Genomic DNA, 21,923 nt, shown 5'->3' with positions numbered 1-21,923 from the left:
CATAATATTGTGAAAAGATTCAGAGAATTCAGAGACATCTCAGTGCGTAAAGGGCAAGGTCAAAAACCACTGTTGAATGCGCGTGATCTTCGAGCCCTCAGGCGGCACTGCCTAAGAAACCATCATGCTACTGTGACAATTATAGCCACCTGGGCTCGGGAGTACTTCGGAAAACCGTTGTCACTCAACACAGTCTGTCGCTGCATCCAGAAATGCAACTTGAAACTGTATTACGCAAGGAGGAAGCCATACATCAACTCTATGCAGAAATGCTGGCGAGTTCTGTGGGCCCGAGCTAATCTCAGATGGACCGAAAGACTGTGGAACCGTGTGCTGTGGTCGGATGAGTCCACATTTCAGCTAGTTTTCGGAAAAAACGGGCGTCCAGTTCTCCGTACCAAAGATGAAAAGGACCATCCGAATTGTTATCAGCGAAAGGTGCAAAAGCCAGCATCTGTGATGGTATGGGGATGCATCAGTGCCCATGGCTTGGGTGAGTTTCATGTATGTGAAGGTACCATTGACTCTGAGGTATATATTAGTACTTTAGAGAGACATATGTTGTCGTCAAGGAGACGTCTCTTCCCGGGACGTCCATGCTTATTTCAGCAGAACAATGCCAGACCACGTTCTGCACGGGCTACAACAGCGTGGCTTTGTAGACACAGAGTGCGTGTGCTTGACTGGCCTGCTGCCAGTCCAGATCTATCCCCTATTGAAAATGTATGGTGCATCATGAAGAGGAGAATCAAACAGAGACCACGGACTGTTGAGCAGCTTAAGTCTTATATCAAGCAAGAATGGACAAAATTTCCAGTTGCAAATCTACTACAATTAGTATCCTCAGTTCCAAAACGATTAAAAAGTGTTATTAAAAGGAAAGGTGATGTAACACAATGGTAAACATGCCCCTGTCCCAACTTTTGTTGAGTGTGTTGCAGCCATCAAATTCTAAATTTGTGTATGTTTACAAAGTACAATTAAGTTGGTCAGTAGAACTATTGAAAATCTTTTCTTTGTACTTTTGTCAGTTAAATAAAGGTTCATGTGAATTAACATATCACAGATTTTTTGTTTTTATTGCATTTTGGAAAATATCCCAACTTTTCTGGAAATGGGGTTTGTAAATTACAAATAGTAAATCAGTCTGAAGTTAAAAAAACTATGTGGGAAAATGCTGCTGTCCACAGAGCACAGGCTATTGGCTGCTCCGGAGAAACAGTCTGCAAAGTAACCATGAGATGTATTAATGTGCATTAGCCAAACATAAGGCAGTGGGGTTATGTTAACTGACTAGTGTCAAACCAGGTAACAAGGGCTATGTCATTTTCCACCATTTTGACTGAGTTGAAGGAAGTTTGCAGACCAGGTTGATATTATCACAGAGCATATTACACATTTGATCAGACACCAGCTCGGTTATTTGTGTACTTCGAGAGTTAGCCCTTGCAGGATTAAGTTTTGGTATCCAGAATCTCTGTGCTCAGAAGCTTTCATACCATCTGTGTAAATTACTCTGTTCCAGTAAAGGTATTGGAACATTCAGAAATATCTCCTATTATGTGTATGTAATCAATTGAAAGCAATCCTTACTTTTACACTTTGAGTCTGACAAAGTCATTGTACGGTTGCAAGAAAAGGTCAGTGAATCCTTTGTAATTACCTAGTTTTCTGCATTAATTACTCATAAAATGTGGTCTGATCTTCATCCAAGTCACAATAATAGATGAACACAAACTGCCTGAACAAATAACACACAAACAAATGCACTTTTCATTTCTTTATAATATTCACAGTCCAGGCTGGAAAAAGCATACCCCCCTTGTATTTAACAACTGGTGGAACCTCTTATCAGCAATAACCTCCACCAAACATTTCCTGTAGTTGCTGATCAGACTTGCACAACCACGGGGATGAATTTTAGACAATTCCACCATCCATTTCTGGGATACTTTGCATGAACAGCCATCCTCAGCTCACGCTACAGAATCTCAATTGGGTTAAGGTCCAGACTCTGCCTTGGCCATTCCAAAACATGGTCGAGTTTAAACCATTCTGTTGTTGATTTACTCTTTGTGTTTCAGATTATTATCCTGTTGCATCATTCAACTTCCATCAAGCTTCAAGTGGCAGACCCCAGCTACCCTGGCATTCTCCTGTAAAACATCCTGATAAAATTTTGAATCCATTGTTCCCTCAACAACTGCAAGCTGTCCAGGCCCTGGGGCAGCAAAGCAGCCCCAAACCATGATGCTCCCTCCACCATGCTTCACAGTTGGGATCAGGTTTTGGTGTAAGTCTAAGTGTGCAGTGCCCTTTCCCCTCCTAACATAGCAGTGAGCATTTCTACCAAAAAGTTCAACTTTTGTCTCATCTGTCCACAGAACATTGTCCCAGAAGCATTGTAGAACAATCAGGTGGATTTTTGTAAACTTGAGACATGCAATGTTTTTTTTGGAGAGCAGTGGTTTCCTCCAGGGAAAACCCGACTTCAAAAAGCTTTTGTAGAAGGCATTACCCCAGAGATTCACATACCTTTTTGAATTTAGACTGTGATTGTTTAAATGGTGTACTCAGTATTGACGTGAAGTCGTATAATTTGTTTGTGTGTTATTAGTTCATGTAGATTGCGTTTGTCTGTCTATTACTGTGACTTGGATGAAGATCAGACTACATTTTATGAGTAATTAATGCAGAAAACCAGTCAATTGCAAAGGGTTCACAAACCTTCTTACAACTGTAGTCATTGAAACCATATTGAATCACTTGCTTACTTTTGATCTACAGGGTATATAAAAGTGTGATGTACATTTAGTTTTGGAAACTAATGAAAAGGCTTGGCAGAAAAATGCTGATTTGTCTGCAAACTGGCATAGTCCAGGCTGCAGGAATACTTGCTAAGGGATGCACTGAAAGCTCAGTACAGCTGGTGGGGGGGAGAGAGAGACTACAGTATACAGTTCCTCAGCTACTGTGAATGGAAAGGGAGAGCTGGGTGGGGAAGCCCTTCAAAGAAAGAAAGGGGCATCATTTCTGGGAGCTGCTTGAGTAGCAATGGTGCAGTATTTGTTTTTTTTTCTTTAACATGTTTTTTTTCTTAAAATGTTTACACCATTGAATCTAACAAACATGAATGTAAAAGTTCCTTGCACTTTTCTTTCTTCCAAGGTACTCTACAATTATGTGAAGAGCAAGAGGATAAGACGTGAGAGAATAGGACCAATTAAGTGTGACAGTGGAAAAGCGTGTATGGAACCGGAGGAGATAGCAGAGGTACTTAATGAATACTTTGCTTCAGTATTCACTACGGAAAAGGATCTTGGCAATTGTAGTGATGACTTACAGCGGATTGAAAAGCTTAAGCATATAGACATTAAGAAAGAGGATGTGCTGGAGCTTTTGGAAAGCATCAAGTTGGATATGTTTCTGGGACCAGACGAGATGTACCCCAGGCTACTGTGGTAGGCAAGGGAAAAGATTGTTGAGCCTCTGGCAATGATCTTTGCATCATCAATTGGGACAGGAGAGGTTCCAGAGGATTGGAGGGCTGCAGATGTTGTTCTCTTATTCAAGAAAAGGTGTAGAAATAGCCCAGGAAATTACAGACCAGTGAGTCTTACTTCAGTGGTTGGTAAGTTGATGGAGAAGATCCTGAGAGGCAGGATTTATGAACATTTGGAGAGGCACAGTATGATTAGGAATAGTCAGCATGGCTTTGTCAAAGGCAGGTCGTGCCTTACGAGCCGGATTGAATTTTTTTCAGGATGTGATTAAACACATTGATAAAGGTAGAGCAGGCAATGTAGGGCATATGGATTTCAGCAAGACATTTCATAAAGGTACCCCATGCAAGGCTTATTGAGAAAGTAAGGAGGCATGGGATCCAAGGGGACATTGCTTTGTGGATGCAGATTTGGCTTGCTCATGGAAGACAAAGAGTAGTTGCAGACGGGTCATATTCTGATGGAGGTTGGTGACCAGTGGTGTGCCTCAGGGTTCTGTTCTGGGACCCCTTCTCTTTATAATTTTTATAAATGACCTGGATGAGGAAGTGGGGGGATGGGTTAGTAAATTTGCTGATTGGCACAAAGGTTGGGGGTGTTGTGGATAGTGTGGAGGGCTGTCAGAGGTCACAGCAGGACATCGAAAGGATGCAAAACTGGGCTGAGAAGTGGCAGGTGGAGTTCAACCCAGATAAGTGTGAGGTGGTTCATTTTGGTAGGTCAAATATGATGGCAGAATATAGTATTAATGGTAAAACTCTTGGCAGTGTGGAGGATCAGAGGGATCTTAGGGTCCGAGTCCATAGGACACTCAAAGCTGATGCACAGTTTGACTCTGTAGTTAAGAAGGCATACAGTGCATTGGCCTTCATTAACCATGGGATTGAGTTTAAAAGCAGAGAGGTAATGTTACAGCTGTATAGGACTCTGGTCAGACCCCACTTGGAGTACTGTGCTCAGTTCTGGTCATCTCACTACAGGAAGGATGTGGAAACTATAGAAAGGGTGCAGAAGATATTTACAAGGATGTGCCAAGATTGGGGAGCATGCCTTATGAGAACAGGTTGAGTGAACTCAGCCTTTTCTCCTTGGAGCGACGTAGGATGAGAGGCGACCTGATAGAGGTGTACAAGATGATGAGGTATTGATTGTGTGGATAGTCAGAGGCTTTTTCCTCAGGGCTGGAATGGCTAACACGAGGGGGTACAGTTTTAAGGTGCAGAGGAGATGTCAGGGGTAAGTTGTTCTTGTTTGTTTTTTTTAAAAAGCGCAGAGAGTGGTGAGTGCGTGGAATGGGCTGCTGGCAGCAGTGGTGGAGGCAGATACGATAGGGTATTTCAAGAGACTCCTGGATAGGTACATGGAGCTTAGAAAAATAGAGGGCTATGTGTAAATCCTAAAGTACGTACATGTTCGGCACAACATTGTGGACCGAAGGGCGGGTATTGTGCTGTAGGTTTTCCATGTTTCTATGTACATATTTTGAATTGTGAATAAAGTTTTTTGGGCTTAAAAAAAAAGTCATGACTAGAATTTCATATCACCAGCTTCAGTGTCTCTTTAGTAAAGGGAAATTGTGCTTAACGAACCTGATAAAGATTTTGATGAAATAGCAGAAGTTGACAAGGGAAAACAGATAGCAAACAAGATTTAAGATTGAGAAAAGCAGTGTTACATTTTGGTACGAAGAGTGAGAGAAGGCAATATAAACTCAAAGGAGGCCCAACTCACAAAGGGCTATTAGATCTGAGCATCACTCATTGAAAATAGCAAGTTGGTAAGTAGTTAAAGAAGCTACAAGAGTGAGCCATGACCAAACTCTAAATTGCACAGATCTTTCCTAGTTCAACAGGGCTGAGGTCAATTGTAGCATTAAAAACTACTGCTGGAGTTGAGGAAGGCAAATGAACCAGGAATAAAATCTGGAAACTTAAAGTTTTAGAAGAACACCAACTTATATCTTGTACGAGAGTCACATACTTCAATGTATCTGAAATTGTTCCCAGCACAATCTGGACAAAAAAAATTCTAAATGCATTTCAATGGAAACTTCACCCAACACCCTTTTTTAAAAATAATTTTATACTGAAACAAATGACTCAACACTCCTCTTTCTGCTTTAGTCTAAAGCAGGGGTTCCCACCCTGGGTCCACAGACCCCCCTGTTAACAGTAGCGGCCTACAGCATTAAAAAAGATTGGGAACCTATGTTCTAAAGAAGCAATGTATTTTAATTTTGGCTCACCTGATAACAGCTTCAACAGTATTATGAAGCTCCACTACCAGTACAGATGGGAATTGCTCTGCTGGAATACGAAGTGGGGGAGGAACATGCTGTATCGAGCAACTTGATGAGAATTCATTAGCAATCTGAGTTACTTCATTGTCAGTTAATGTCAGTTGGTCAGTGTTCAAACAGGCTTTGTTGGAACGAACTCCTACAACAGTACGGTCCTCATTAATTACTTCTTTTGGTTCTGGTTTCACCAATGCGGTGGGTGTCACCACAGGAGAAAGTGTCTCTTTGGTTTTGTCATTTTGCTCATCGGTATTTACTTTTGCATAGAGAATTGCCTTTTTGCGATCACCTGACACTGCATAGTCCACAGAACAAACATCAGACAAACAATCAAGATCATCCAAGATATTCTGAGGGAACTGCATCTTGTAAGCCTCTTCAAACAATTTTGGAAGTGCGTTAGCCCAGAGACCACTGCTGTATTTTTGCAATAGCTGAGTGATTTTTTGCTTCACTTCTGTATCCTTTGCCACTTGGCTTTTAGCTGAAACTGGTTTTCTTCCATGAGCTACAGTTTTATTAGTGATTGTTGGTTCCTGCTTCTTGTCAGTTGCTTTCTGGTTGAAAACAACCTTCCTTTGCTGTTGGCCACTCTTTGGAGGATAAAGCAGCAGTTCTGTCAAACTACCTGACTTTTCAACCTAAAAAAACACAGGAAGCTTGTTATGAATTTATCTGGGAGGCTTTTACTTCATAAAAGGGAAAAACAATTAACATCAATCAATGCACTCCAGGATTGCAATAATAACAAATGATAGTCTCTTCTCAAAAGTGAAATAATCGAACAACATTTTTAAACTAAGAGGTTTTTTTAAAAAGGTGAAATAAACAAGTATGTCCAAAATGACAAGTTAAACATTGGCCCAATTCTCAGGCAATGCTAACTAATACATTTAAATAACTACAAACCAATTATCTGACTCAAAATAAACCAATCTCCTATTTTTCCCCCTCTACAAATACCAAAAGGAAGTTGATAAGCATTGATAAATTTCACCTTGACAGGAGACTTAATGGTTCAATAGTAAAGTGCAGTCACGGCTATGGTAATGAGCTGGATCAGGATCATGAGGTCGTTGTAAGGTTACAAAACAGAAAGGTGGCAGGATACAAACATTAGAGCACAAAGCTATACACTTATACGAGTTCCTCCAGCATTTTGTGTCTGTTGCTATATAATCCAAGGCATCATTTAAGGAATGCAAGATACTACATTTCTTGGTTAACAGTAATTTTTATTTATAATTCTTGTTCACTCAAATATAAAGTAAATAGAAAAACAACAAATCATAATTAGCTAAACACCAACCAGTCGAAAATTTATCAAATAATTTACTAAGGAAATACCTCGAGCAGTCAATTCTTATCCAGTTCTTTCGGTGGACCGATTTTGTGCCACATTAAACATTATGCAATGGCAAATTAAAATTTAAATATTTGTCCTTTATGACCAAAGATCAACATACTACCAGTGCCCAACTATAATCAAACACTTGAGTAACTTCATGATGTTGTCACCAAACAACAAACAGTGTAACCCAACACATTTAAAACATATCAGGGATTTCAATCAGGCTTGTCTGAAGAAATCCCTGCCAAATTACCAGCAGCATATAACCTGTAGTACCAGAGGTCCCAACACATTAGACTACTGCAATACTAACATTAGGAATGCCAACTGTTCTGTGCCCAAGTGCATTTCAGGAAATCTGACACTTGGCTGTTCTTCTGCTACGTGCATACAAGCAGAAGCTGAAGAGCAAAGCTTCAGAGATTAGGACAACAAAGAGGTGGCCGTGGGAGGCAGAGGAGTGGCTATGGGATTGCTTTGAGTTGGTGGACTGAGCTGTGTTCAAGGACTCATCTGTGGATCTGAATGAATACACTAAAGTTGTCATGGGCTTTATAAAAACAGTCGCAGACGAGTGTGCCCTCACAAAGTCATTCAGAGTCTTCCCTAACCAGAAGCCTTGGATGAGTCACAAGATCCACAATTTGCTGAGGTTCATATCAGAGGCATTCAAATCTGGGAAACAAGAAAGTTACAAGAGCTCCAGGTACAATCTCCGGAAGACCATTTTACAGGCAAAGTGGCAATTCTGAACTAAACTTGAATCACTGAAGGATGTTCAACAGCTGTGGCAGGGCTTGAATACTATCACCCCTTACAAAGTGAAACCAAGCGACATAGGTGACAAAGGGGCTTCACTCCCGGATGAGCTCAATGCCTTCTACGCTTACTTTGACTGTTAAAACATGGAGAAACCATCATGAACTCCCATGGCCCTCAATGAACCTATGATTTCAGTCTCTGAGCCTGACGCAAGAGCATCCTTCAGGAGGGTGAACCCATAGAAAGCATCCGGTCCAGGTAGAGTACCTGTCCGAGTAGTAAAGACCAGTGCTGTTCAACTGGCTGGAGTTTTCACTGAGATCTTTAACCTCTCGTTTCAGCAGTCTGAGGTGGCCACATGCTTCAAGCAGACTTCATTTATATGGGAGCCCGTGAAGAATGTAGTAACCTGCTTCAATGATTATCGTCTAGTAGCACTCACATCCACTGTGATGAAGTGTTTTGAGAAGTTGCTGATGAAACACATCATCTCCTGCCTGAGAAGCAACTTGGATCCGCTCCAATTTGCCTACCAGTACACCAGGTTCACAGCAGATGCCATTTCATTGGCTCGTCATTCAACCCTAAAACATTTGGTATATACACATCATGATGCTTTTTAATCGAATACAGCTCAGCATTCAATACTATCATTCCCTTAAAACTAATTAAGTTTTGAATCTTTGGCCTCAATACTACCTTGTGCAATTTAATCCTCGATTTCCTCACTTGCAGACCCCAGTCAGTTCAGACTGACAACAACAACATCCTCTCCATGATCTCCATCAGCACAGGTACAACACAAGGCTGTGTGCTTAGTTCCCTGCTCTACTCACTTCATACTTATGGCCGTGCGGTTAAGCATAGCTCCAATGCCGTATTTAAGTTTGCTGATGACACCGGCATCGCTAGCCAAATCAAAAGATGGAGACGAATCAGCATACAGGATGGAGATTGAAAATCTGGCTAAGTGGTACCACAACAACAACCTCTTACTCAACGTCAAAAAGACCAAGGAGCTGATTAGCTGATTATTGACTTCAGTGGGAGGAAACCAGAGTCCACGAGCCAGTCCTCATCTGGGGGGGGGGGGGAGGGGCGGGAGCGGAATATCAGAGGTGGACAGGGTCAGCAACTTTAAGTTCCTGGTGCTATCACTTCAGAGGACCTGAGCCCAGCACACAAGTACAATTACAAAGAAAGCACAGCAACGTCTCTACTTCCTTAAATGTTGGCAAAGACATCTAAAACTTTGACAAACTTTAATAGATATGTGACAGAGAGTATGCATCACAGCCTGGTGTGGAAACATCAATGCCGTTGAATGAAATATCCCACAAAAAGTAGTGGCTAAGTCCCAATCCCTCACTGGTAAAACCCTCTCCACCAGTGAGAACATCTACATGAAATGCTGTCACAGGAAAGCAGCATCCATCATCAGGAAACCTCCACGACCCAGGTCTGCTCTCTTCGCACTGCTTCGATCAGGTACAGGTGCTACAGGAGGCTCAGGATCCACACCACCAGGATCAGGAAGTTATTTCCCCTCAACCAACAGGCTCTTAATCCAAAAGGGAATAACTTCACTCAACTCTACCTCTGGACTCACTTTCAAGGACTCTTCATCTCATATTCTCAATAGTTATTGATTATTAATTATCTTTTTTCTCTTGTATTTGCACACTGGTTGTTGCCTATCCTGTTGTGTATGGTCCTTCAATTGTGTTTCTTGTATTTACTGTGAATACTCACAAAGAAATGGATCTCAGGGTTATATACAGTGACATGTATTTTGATAATAAATTTACTTTCAACTTCTGAATCAATACACTGGAATACCCCAACCTTATTATGGAACTCTCCTTCAAGACAATAATAGCTTAAAGCAGGAGCTATTTAATCTTCACTGTACTAGGATAACAAAAGAAAAGTGTGGAAACAGGACATGCTCTCTAGTTAACATCCCCACATAGGTTAAAGGCAGCAAAATAAAACAAGTGCTATAGTTTCACATACTAGCTGGTGACACCAATTGATCCCAGTGATATCCTCAAGAACAAGGAGCATATACCACAAACATCGCTCTTGTGAATTGTTGCATCAAATCTCAAAAAATATTCCCAAATTTTTAATCCATTTTCAAGGCTGCATTTGCTCGTTAAGCAATTGTAAACCTTTTACAAACTCACAACTGAAAACAATGGACAAAAGTAAAACCATTGTGAAAATGCTTCACTGATCTCTCCATTCCCTACTTCTTGCTAGTTTAACTAAAATCTTAAGCCAAATCATCAGATGTTCACTTGGAATACAGTTAAACTTATACCACAATGTCTGAACCTCAGCCATGGGATCGACACTGTCAATACCAACACTTGGCAATTTGTGCACCAATTTGCTCTAATAATCTAGTTTTAAATGTGTAGAATCCAGCATCGTCCCTCCCCTTGAGCAGAGTCATGACAAAGTTCCAGCTTTTGTTTTACGTCCCTCATTGCCTTTCCAGATCTTTCTACGAAATGATCTGCTTACCACCATCCCTAAAGAAATGCAAATCGACTTGAACAACCTTTTGAATCTGACTTTTAAGATTAATATACTTTCATTCTTTGGACATACATGCAGCGATGCGAGACGATATGCGAGGCAAGCCAAGCTGAACTGAGATGTTGTGCTGCAGACAGCAAACACAGTTGTGTGCGGTGGTAACTCACCACACAGGGAGGCAGTGGTTATTATGATGTAACAAAGGGCTGGATTATTCTAGCTGTTCATAGTCAGAGCAAAACAACTAGCTCAAAGATGCAACTAAAGCCAGCAGAGTGGAGAAAGGTGTTAATATCTAGTTGACAATTGACAATCAAAGGTTGTAAAATTTAGTAGTCTTGAATGTTATACTCCCAATTATAAAAAATTTAGTGACTTTACAATTCATTTAATGTTACACTCTCTTTTTACTTAAATTACCAGTTTTTGTGCTTCTGTCAGTTTTAATTTCAATTTGAGACCCATCTCTAATTGCATAGATTAATGTGGACTACTTTCAATAGATCTATCCTACAGAAAAACCAAGCTGAGCAATGAAGCATTGATGCTAATTTGATTCTTCCAAACACCGCCCATTTCTGTAGTCCAAGTGAGGTGCTCAAATCAAAGTGAACCAAAAATACCCTAGGGATCTGACCACAGTTCTTACAGGACTAGATGAATGGTGAGACTACTGAATATGTTTAAGAAGTCAATTGATGCACCGGTCCTCAGAAAACACAAAAATATCTGCATTTTTAAATAAAATGTGGATACACAAGAACACCACACAGCTATTTGCATGCTGTAGCATCACAGTACCTTATTCATGATATGTACTGGGGAGAGAAGAATAAACACCTCATCTCTTATGCCCACTAAGTTAGGGGAAATAAACGGGGAAAAGGAACTGAATTGCCAGCATAGACTTGATGGGCTGAATGGTCCATGTCATAATAAACTATGAAGCACAAAGCACAGTTTGATGGTGAGAACCAAATGAACAAGTCTAAATATTCCTTGCCACACCACCATTATGATATTCCTAAATAATTCCAATCTACTCATTGTTATAATCCATAATTAATCTCCAGGTAGTCAACTCTCCCACACATTTTATCTTGTCTCTCTACACCTCAAAACAAACATACTTAAAATAACACATTTTACTCTAATGTATCGCCTAAAAGGCAGGTAATACAGTGACAGTGCCCCATTAATGTTTCGGTCTGGAACAGCTACTGCAAACTGAATCAGTGTTACATCCTTAACTTTTCTCACTACAGTGCTCACTAAAGAAAATAGGCTCAGAGGCCACTTTATCAGGAACAGGAATGGAACCTAATGAGGTCTTCTGCTACTACCTGAATGGTAGTGAAAAAACATTCGAACACATCTTGTGTGAATTGCATAAACATTTAAGATTTAAAGATTCAAGATTCAAAAGACCTTATTGTCATTCTAACCATACATCAGCTCTGCAGGGCAGAATGAGACAGTGTTTCCCAGGAGCAGTGCAATCATAACATAACAAAACGCAACACTAAATACTAAACATAACAATAAATAGTAAAACACAACAGCCACATGTCAGTTAAAATCAAGTTATAAGTGTCCAAAGCAGAGTCAGGTAGAGCAGCTATTTAGACTGCCTGTGGGAGGAAGCTGTTTAGTAGCCTCGTGGTTTTAGTTTTGATGCCCCTGTAACGTTTGCCTGATGGCAGAAGAACAAACAGTTCATGGAGAGGGTGTGAGGGGTCTTTAATGTTGTACTGTGTCTTCTGGAGGCATCGACTCTAAAAGAGGTCTTGGACAGAAGGTAGGGAGACCCCAATAACCTTCTCTGCTCCCCTAACCACCCTCTGCAAGGCTTTTTTGTCTTATTACGTTGCTAATAAAACTTACCCAGCCTCATTATATGAAAACCTACCCAAAAAATAAAAAAAATGGAAAGATCAGGCAAAATATGCGCTTAAAAACTGAGTTAATTAGGCCAAAGAAACAAACTCAGCAAGTCAATAGCATCTGTGGAGATAAAAGTATGAATGACATTTTGAATTCTTGCACCAGATCTGAGAACGTGGAGAGAAGGTAGCCAATATAAAAATGTGAGGATGGGGTGAGGCCAAAGGTGGCAGGTGATAGGTAGAACCTGGGAAGAACGATAGACTGATAAAGCCAGATTTTGGGAGTGCAGGGGGAGAAAGATGGGTGTTGACTCAGAAGCTGGCAAATAGTAAGTGGAACACAGAAGAGTAAAAATTTGTAACTGGGTGGGGTATTAGATAGGGAGAAGTGAACAAAGCTGGAAGGTGAAGGGTGAAAGCTGAAACAAGACAAAGGAAGATGAGCAATCAGGTAAGGGAGAAAGAAAACAAAGAAGGCAGGTAGGTGGGTGTTGGGCTGATAGCATCAGGCGGGAGAGGGTAAAGAATTTTCCTAAGGGAGGGTAGGAGTCTGGATGAAGATGGAAAGGGATATAGGAATAGTTTTTACATTGTCAATGTTTGAAGTTACAACAATGTTACAAATTGTAACAATAAACACAGAATGGAAGTTGGTAGCTCATTTATAATAAATAGCCGGCCCACCGAATGCCAACAAAGTTTATGAAAAGTGAAAATTTATCTTTGTTATACAGTATTTCTTTATACCTTTCAATAATCAAAAAGTATGTGATTTTTCAATTTTCATTCTAAATACTCATAGGATGTGCATTGTGGAAAAAAGACTACTGCAGTTTTCAGGCCATATAAAAATTTCCTGTTCAGTACAATGGTTGGTCTGCACAGCTGTTTAAAAAAAAATCAGTGAGAACATTGTCACTGGCAGCTTGTTCCACACTCTCCACATTCTGAGTGAAGGGTTCATGGTCCCTTTAAATTAGTGGTCGCCAACTGGTCAATCGCAATCAACCGGTCGATCTTTGAGACTTTCCCAGTAGCTCCCGAAAAAAATGGAAAATAAGTTTACAAATACTGTTGTAATGTCAGCATTATAAAAATAAGTAATGCTAATTAGGATGATGGTGGTGTGGCAGTGCTCCCGCTGCTGAGGGCTGTTTGTGGCGGGGGGGGGGGGAGTTGTTTCTGGGTTGCGGGGTTTTCCTTCCATTCTGTCCAGTGTGCATCTGTGTTTAGCTCCCCCTCCATGCACCGTGGTAGGAGGGGCCGGAGGTGGGGCCCCACGGCCCAGGGACAGCCTCTCTTTGCAGATAGCTTTCCGGGGCGGGAGTGTTGCTGTATTGCCATTATCCTAATTTGTATTAACTCAGACACCCCACCTCTCCTGGAAGTTCCAGGAGTCTCCTGCATATTGATAGTGGCTCCCTGATGCCCGCAAATTATATACAATATCCCGGAAATTGATTTTTTTGAGAGAGAGCGAGAGAGCACATGCCATGGCAGTGTGTTCCAAAAACAGAAAATATAAAACGTACGTCACTCCAGACTACACTAAAGTGTGCCCCTGCCTAATAGGGGTCAAAAATAATGACAGTGTTGCTTGCTGCACTGTTTGCAACAGTGACTTTTCTACTGCCCATGGTGGGTTAAGACTGTAAAAGACATGTTAACGAATGCTAAGGTGCCTTTCGTTCATTAGCATAGCTAACATTATTTAAACTAGCTGGCTAGCTGCTACAGAGCTACTCTATTGCAGACATCCCACCTCTCCCAGAAGTTCCAGGAGACTCCTGCAAATTGATGGTGCTACCTCCCTGAAATGAGTTTTTGCAGGGTGGGATGTCTGTTAAGTTAACTTTATAATGTTCACATTATAACACTTCTCCCCCTTTAAATTCCAACATTCCCCCAAATGGTGTTAAAAACAGTGTTATTATCATGCGTACCTCTGAAACTTCTACTAGTGTCTCAGTAACAGCTTACCAATACAAAACGTGGCAGATTCAACATTCAGTCTTACAAAGGAAACTGTCCATTCAAATATTCAGTCTATCAGGAAGTTTGCGAGGGCACTGTGCTGCAACAGATGAAGGTTATGAAACCTAAGTACAGGAGCTGCCTTACTGACAGACACCTCACAGACTGTCTCAAACTGGCTGTCTGTAGTTATGAGCCAAATTTCAGGGAACAAGCAGAAAGTGTTTAGCCCCAGTCATCACACTGAGTGCAACAGTCAATTTTTATTCTTTTTTTTTTGTGTTGAAATAAAATTAAATAATGAAACATAGAATTAAAGGTGTTGTAATGTGAGCATTATAAAGTAACACTAATTAAGATAATGGTAATATAGTGGTGCTCCCGCTGCGGAAGGCTGTTTGTGGAGAGAGGTTGTTTCCGGGTTGCGGGGTTTTACTTCTGGTCTTTTTTGCCTGGTGCACATGCCTGTGACTAAACAATTTAGTAGGTCGATCTTGCCTTTCACTAAGGCCAAGGTAGGGGATCTTGGGCTTAAAAAGGTTGGCGACCATTACCTTAAATATTTCGCCTTTCACCCTTAACCTATGACCTCTAGGTCATAGGTCTCACTCAACCTCAATGGAAAAAGCCTGCATTTGTCCTATCTATATCCCTCATAATCTTATAAATTTCTATCAAATATCCCCTCAATCACCTATGCTTCAGAGAATAAAGTCCTAACCTATTCAACCTTTCCCTACAACTCAGGTCTTCAAATCCCAGCAACAACCTTATAAATTGCCTCTGTACACTTTCAAACTTTGATATTTTACCTGAAGAGGGGACCAGAACTGCATGATACTCCAAATTAGGCCTCATCAACATTTTATACAACTTCAATGACACCCCAACACCTGTACTCAATACTTTGATTTATGAAGGCCAATATGCCAAAAGCTCTCTTTATGACCCTATCTACCTATGGCACTACTTTCAGAGAATTATTTTATCTTTCTATTTAGGAGCTGCACCACCTCAGTAGCCTCTGATTAACCCTAATCACGGGATAATTTACATTGAGCAATTAACCTCCCTACATCATTTGGAATGTGGGAGGAAATTGAAGCAGGGGAAACCTATGCATTCTCTGGGGAGGACATATAGACTTCTTACAGACAACGCCAGAATTGAACTCCAAATTCTGTCACCCGAGCTGTATTGGTATTGCACTAACCACTACAGAGATGGTGATGGATTTTCGGAAGACTAAGCCTGCACTGGTCCCTGTTACTATTGCTGGCAAGGACATGGATGTGGTGAGAACCTACAAGTACCTGGGGGTGCACTTGGAAGACAGACCAACACAAAGGCTGTGAACAAGGACCAGAGTCATCCCTACTTCCTGAGGAGATTGAGGTCCTTTAGAGTATGCAGGCCTCTCCTTCACATGTTCTACCAGTCTGATGTCACCAGTACAAACTTCTATGTGATGGTGTGCTGGGGCAATGGCATAAACATGGGTGATGCCAACAGGGTCAATAAACTGATTAGAAAGGCTGGCTGTGTTATTGGAGTCAAACTGGACACACTGGAGGCTGTGGTAGAACAAAGGACCAGATGGAAAATCCTGGTGATTCTGGACAATGTTTCCCACCGTCTGCATGCCATCTTGGCTGAAAAAAGGAGCACTTTTAGTGATAGACTAAGACAACTGCACTGCCCGATAGAGCGCTATATGAGGTCATTCTTATCCTTGGCCATTAGGCTCTATAATGAGTCAATCTATAGCCAGGAAAATGATGACCCCCCCTCCTGTTAGATTGGGGTAATTTTTTTTTATTCTTTCTTATTTCTCTTCTAATATTTGTATATCTGTGCACTTATAATGCTACTGTGACACTAATTTCCTTTGGGATCAATAAAGTATCTATCTACTATTACAACGCTCTGGCTTCTCCCACCAAGCCATTGTCAAATCCAAGGTACTACCTCATCCGGAATGCCAAGCAACCTATGGTTGCAGGAGAAAGTGCCATGGGATGGAATGGACACTTGGAGAGCTAGGGTTTGGTCTCTGTGGAAAGCAGAAGAGGGGAGAGGGGTGGAGATGATGGGAAGATGTGACTGGTGGTGGGAAAGCCAAAAGGATAATATGCTGGATGCAGGATCCAGTGAGGTGAAAGGCAAGAACCACTTATCAGCTACCATCACCATCATTCCTCCTTCTTACGTCTATGTACTGGCCATCTTCCCTCTACACCCTGTCCTAATGTAGGGTCTCAACTCAAAACACTGACCACACCTTTGCCTCCACAGATGCTGCTTGACCACCTGATTTCTTCCAGCCATTTTGCTTTGCTCCAGGTTGCGGTCTCACGCTTTCAAGTTAATCAGTCCAAATGATGACATCATTTCAAAATCTTAAGAGTACAGTTGACATTTTGGGCTGAAACCCTTCGGCAGGGTCCGAAGGGTTTTGGCCCGAAACGTCTACTGTACTCTTCCATAGATGCTGCCTGACCTGCTGTGTTCCTCCAGCATTCTCTGTGTGTTGTTCGGATTTCCAGCGTTTGCAGATTTTCTCGTTTGTGATATCAAAATCTTAACCTTATTTCTACTAAGTAGCTTGGCCAGTTAAGTGTTTCTATCAATTTGAGAATTTGGTTTTAGATCATATCTCATTCAAATTAACAGGTCAGGAACTTTTAGAGACAGTATTAACCAGAAAATGGAGGAAAAAAATCTGCATTAGAAGATGACAGAACATTTCTTGGACTAAAAATATTTAACTATTAATACCTTAAATGAAATACTTTTCTGTCAAGTACAGAAATCACATCTCTCTCCTTTTATTTACCTTTTCACTTTCCTATCAGGAAACTAATTGCTTACAAAATGCCCCCATCTTAGTTATGGGATGAACTTTCAAAAATATGCAGAATTACAAAATTGTGAAAAAACAATATTTCCATTTTATTAATTATGGTAGATTGCAACAGTCAGTAAAGGGGCAAGAGGCCAGAGTACCGGGAGGAACATTAATCACCTTTTGAAACATTGGTTCAGGTGATCACACACAGCAATGTCACAGGTAGGGTACCACACCCACCCCTCCTCCCAACCCAAAGTGTGCTAATGACTTCTGGTCCAGCTTTTCCCATATTTGCAGAGTAAACATCTGCAGTTTTTCTTTGCTCATGTTGTAACAAATTACCTTGTGGTTTCCTTTTTATTATGATCTTAGGGTTTGAGAAAAATGGTTTAACTACATAACACCTCATAGGCCTGATTTTATTCTCACAAGTCAATGAATATGTTGTAAAAAAAAAGATCACTCCCTACTTTGTACAGTCTTCTTTCTTTCCTCTCCTTTCTTTAAGTGTATACCTCAGATAAATATTATGTGGAGACTTGTGACAAATATGATTATATATGTACAGTTTCTGAAATGCATCTTATGGAAATGTTTGTCTGATGATGAACTTCAAAAAAAATTACAAAAAGATTTAAGAATTAACCTTTATACCTCAGTTCTCCACATTCTTCTTTTCCCCTCCCTTCTGATGTCACTTCACCTTCTTTGTGTACAGTATGGACTTGTATCTTTTTAGTATCTTAGTTAAAAACTTACTACCCATACACTAGCTGCAATTACATCTAAGTGTGATCCCAATCCTCCCCTGAAATTGACATACTTGCAGTTTTAGTATCTATATGCTGATAATAAAGATATTGCTAATATCTTTTGTTTTCCCCTTACCCATAGAATGCAGATTTATCCCGACACCTACTTGAATACTACATCTAACCGCAGAATCAAAGCAAAAATCAGGCAATTTATCAGCGACTGGGAATTTCAATTAAAACTAGCATGGTCTATTTGGCAGAACAACACACTGGACAAATTTGCTAAATCATTGGACTCCTGCACATCTACTCTTGCCAATTTTAGCACTGCATCGGGAACTTTTCATTTTTTCAATTTTTTTGTTAAAATATTACAATATCATGAAAAGGTTAATATATAGCACTTTTCCTTACAGTATTAAGTATTGAAGCTTCTGGAGAAATGAAAACATTTAAAACTGAAATGGCTCCCTGAAGCAGAGATCAGGTTTAAAATGTAGAAGAGAAAAAAAAAATCAATGACAAAGGCTGGCTAAATATAAATTAAGTAACAAAAAAAATGCAAAGGTAATGCAAATGAATCTGCATGCAACTAAGCACAAAGAACTACCAGACGGATTAATAGTCCTTTTTAAACTCAGACGCAGTAGCAGAATATACTTCAGCCATTTGGGTGTAGGCAGCTGAAACAGTGATACAACATACTAAAAGCCAATTGCTATTTTTTTTACCTATTACATATTTAACCAATGGTGAACAAAAACTTGGATTTAGCCTGTTTTACAAAAAGGTGGTGACTAAAATCAATAGTTGAACTAGATTATCCAAATTAGTATACCATCATTTTCCAAAGTACATATGAAAAATACTTGCTCTTTTTTAAAAAAAACTGAGAATGAACTCTTACGGAAAATTGCCAGAAAAGTCTTCAACACATGTGATTATGATTTAAAGCTATCATGTGTGAAACCATGTTTAAAATACCATTAACATACCCATTATCCACACCCAAACACGTTACAATAGTTTGTCAACTCACCACATTAAAAAAATATGTAGCCATTGTTTATAGAGTTCATACACTTTCAGCAAGATTCTGCATTCAGTGTTACAATGCAGGTTTTTTTTTATAATCGATTGCCTTAAATTCTCTCGTCAATCACTGTGACGTAGCTTTTGCACACAGCACAGTTAAAGGCAAAATTGCAATGCCTGCTGGAAATCTGCTTAAATGAAATACTTGCTCACAATACCCCAGCACAAGAGTTTCCTTCACTGGACATTTACAAAATCATTAGTGAATGCCACTCTAAAATCAAAAATAAAATTAAATTATGTATAATAAAGTAACAGGATGATGCAAAAAGAAAAATTAGTTCAACTGCTAAAGCTCAGAGAGGTGATAGCAGGTGAGATAAACAACATTTGTAAAAATCCAGGATTATGGAGTTAATATTATTAGGCTTTATACTGCTTTTCTGTATTACAGTTATTTGCTGGTTGAATTCTAAAGGTTTATAAAAACAAAAATATTGTTATTTAAAATGTGTTTTTGGGGGGTGGGGAGGAATGGGAGCATCCATAATTATTTGAGTATACAGGGTAGAAAGCCAGCTTTGTGAATTGTGACAACCTCATGGGCAAAATAGCTGCCAAGGAAACAAGTGTGAATAAATGTCAGTACTGGGAGAGGAGAAGAACTTGCATGCAATAGTCTTCATAAAAGCTGCTGCCTTTCTTTGACTCCGTCATAGGCACAGCAATATCTTTTAGCATCAAGGGATTTGGGTTAGTGGAAGTAAATGAGGCAAAGATAAAAGACAAATGCTGATCTTGCCCATTGGCAGTGCAGGTGTAAAGCCCACTGCTGATTCTATTGTCTTTCATTTCTTATCTTTGAAATTACTATTGAAGAAACCTTGATAAGTTTCTGCAACGTACTTTGTAGATAAATCAAGTGTACCACAGCAAATAATTCATGGGAGATAACCTGGGGGCAGCTCAGTAGTGTAGAGGTTAGCTAGCGCTTGGGTTCAATTCCACTGCTGTCTGCGAGGAGTTTGTATGCTCTCCACCTGACTGTGTGGGTTTCCTCCGGTGCTCCAGTTTCCTCATATACGTGATAGGGTTAGTAGGTTAATTGGTTACATTGGGCCTGAGGATCAGTGACCATGCTGTATCTTTCTAAAAAAAAACAAGATTTGTTGATGTGGCAACTAAGCAGGAGGTTTTATACTCGGTGATGGTACAGTGATCAAGTTAACTTCCGAGTAACGCAGAGACATAGACCGAAATCCAAATCCTATCGTGGCAACTATGGAGTTTAAATTTGAAATTTGTGACAATCATTAATTACCACCACAAGAAAAAAGCTATCACATTTTCTTAAAAGCCTATCTGGTTCACTTGGTCTGTCCACATGCAATCTAAACCAACTACATGTGGTTGACTCTTGAAAACTCCCTCTGAAATAGCAATCTGCATAACCAATCAGATCCTGAAAAATAAACACATCAAGATACAATGCAGGAGGTGTACTGATCCAAGCAAGTGGAGAATACGCAACCATACTCCTGACTTATACGAAAATAGCAACAAGCACAATTGCAGTTACCACATTCACATGAAAACTTTTAAGCTTGAAATATTTAACTATGACATTTTTTGTTACATTAGCTATTGATCATGTGGTTCACAATCCTGCTGGGAGACCATATAAGAAAATCGGTATAACTAGTCCCACCTAAATTTCACTCTTAGGGTGATATCTGCAGCAGCTTCAATGTCACACAGTTAACGTTGGAGGAATTGTCCCATTCATGCAATGTAAACCCACTGTTCGATTTGAATAAATACATTAGTGCCATAGCAGAAAATGATGTAACAAAAGAATGGAATGTGGGAATAATGAGACAGGCATCTATTCTGTTGTGGAAACTGAAAAAAGCTGAGAAACCATTAAATAGCCTTGTTAATAATAGGCACACAAGATCTCCATCCCACCGAATTGATAATCATGGAAAATTTAGACAAATCTGTAGATTCAGTTTGCCTTTATATGTATAGCAATCTGCAACAGGACAGTCGTTTAACAATAATAACATTAACAATGTTGACTAAATATTGTTGTGCCCAATTTCAAGTCACAAACACAAAGTCTGCAGATGCTGGAAAATCAAAGCAAAACACACACACACACACACACACACACACACACACAAAATGCTGGAGGAACTCAGCAGATCAGGCAGCACCTATGAAAATGAATAAACAGTTGGCATTTCAGGCTAAGAAGCTTCTTCAGGACCATTTCAGTTTGCATCAATTCTACCCGAGTTAGAGCACTGCATTGCAGCCTCATTAGAAAAACAAGTAATCTTAAATTGTATAATGGTCTTGTGAAAGAATAAAACAAAAATAAAATTGTCTGGCCACACAGAGGAATGATGAAGGTCCCATTCCTCACACTAAAATGGAAAACAAAATTGCTCAATTCCCATTTAATGGACATGACTGTGAAAAAAAGTTCAAAAGTATACAAATACTCTTATGTTAAACTTAAATAATTTGAGGCAAAAATAAGTTTGAAAATTCAGTTGCAGATGCAGTTAGGGCATCTCATCATTGAGTCAAGGATTATCTAAATGCAAGTCATTTTTATGCTCATGTTAGAACATAACTGCCTCAATTCATATGCTCTGCTTACACATCTACGCATCCTCCAATACCGCAAATTTATTTTTGTTCTTCCATTCCAATAAATTGATAGTTTAGAAATTTAAAAATAGCGCCTCAATATTATATTCAAACAAAACATGTGAATCTCACTCTTGTAATTTAAATGTAACAAGGTTGAAAACTACCTCAAAACAGGGCTTTTTAAAAGTATTTCTTTGGGTATTATTGTTGTATTTGGACTCAAACCACTCTTTCCCAGGATACATGAAGCTTTTGTAAAAAATATAAAACTTGAAGTTATATCAATACATATTTTT

General features: G+C 39.8%; 1 protein-coding gene and 1 long non-coding RNA gene across 6 annotated transcripts in view; one reads left to right on the top strand and one right to left on the bottom strand.

Annotated features, from left to right (window-relative positions):
- The window catches only part of LOC140211714 (tudor domain-containing protein 7-like), a 122,528-nt gene that overhangs the window by 42,831 nt on the left and 57,774 nt on the right, over positions 1 to 21,923 (bottom strand). For all 5 annotated transcript variants that reach the window (XM_072281803.1, XM_072281798.1, XM_072281799.1 and 2 more), the window contains one exon: positions 5,749 to 6,443. In XM_072281803.1, the coding sequence (XP_072137904.1) occupies positions 5,749 to 6,443 (695 nt within the window). The remainder of the gene's footprint in view (positions 1 to 5,748; positions 6,444 to 21,923) is intronic.
- LOC140211715 (uncharacterized) overlaps positions 64 to 21,923 on the top strand; it is a 32,250-nt gene continuing 10,390 nt past the window's right edge. The window contains exons 1-2 of the long non-coding RNA XR_011889560.1: positions 64 to 493; positions 3,169 to 3,273. This is a non-coding gene — a long non-coding RNA (uncharacterized lncRNA). The remainder of the gene's footprint in view (positions 494 to 3,168; positions 3,274 to 21,923) is intronic.

This window comes from Mobula birostris, chromosome 17, assembly GCF_030028105.1.
Source record: "Mobula birostris isolate sMobBir1 chromosome 17, sMobBir1.hap1, whole genome shotgun sequence".
In the NCBI taxonomy this organism is placed as follows: domain Eukaryota; kingdom Metazoa; phylum Chordata; class Chondrichthyes; order Myliobatiformes; family Myliobatidae; genus Mobula; species Mobula birostris.
The sequence above is the reverse complement of the archived record's forward strand: the minus strand, read 5'-3'. Positions and strand labels throughout refer to the sequence as shown.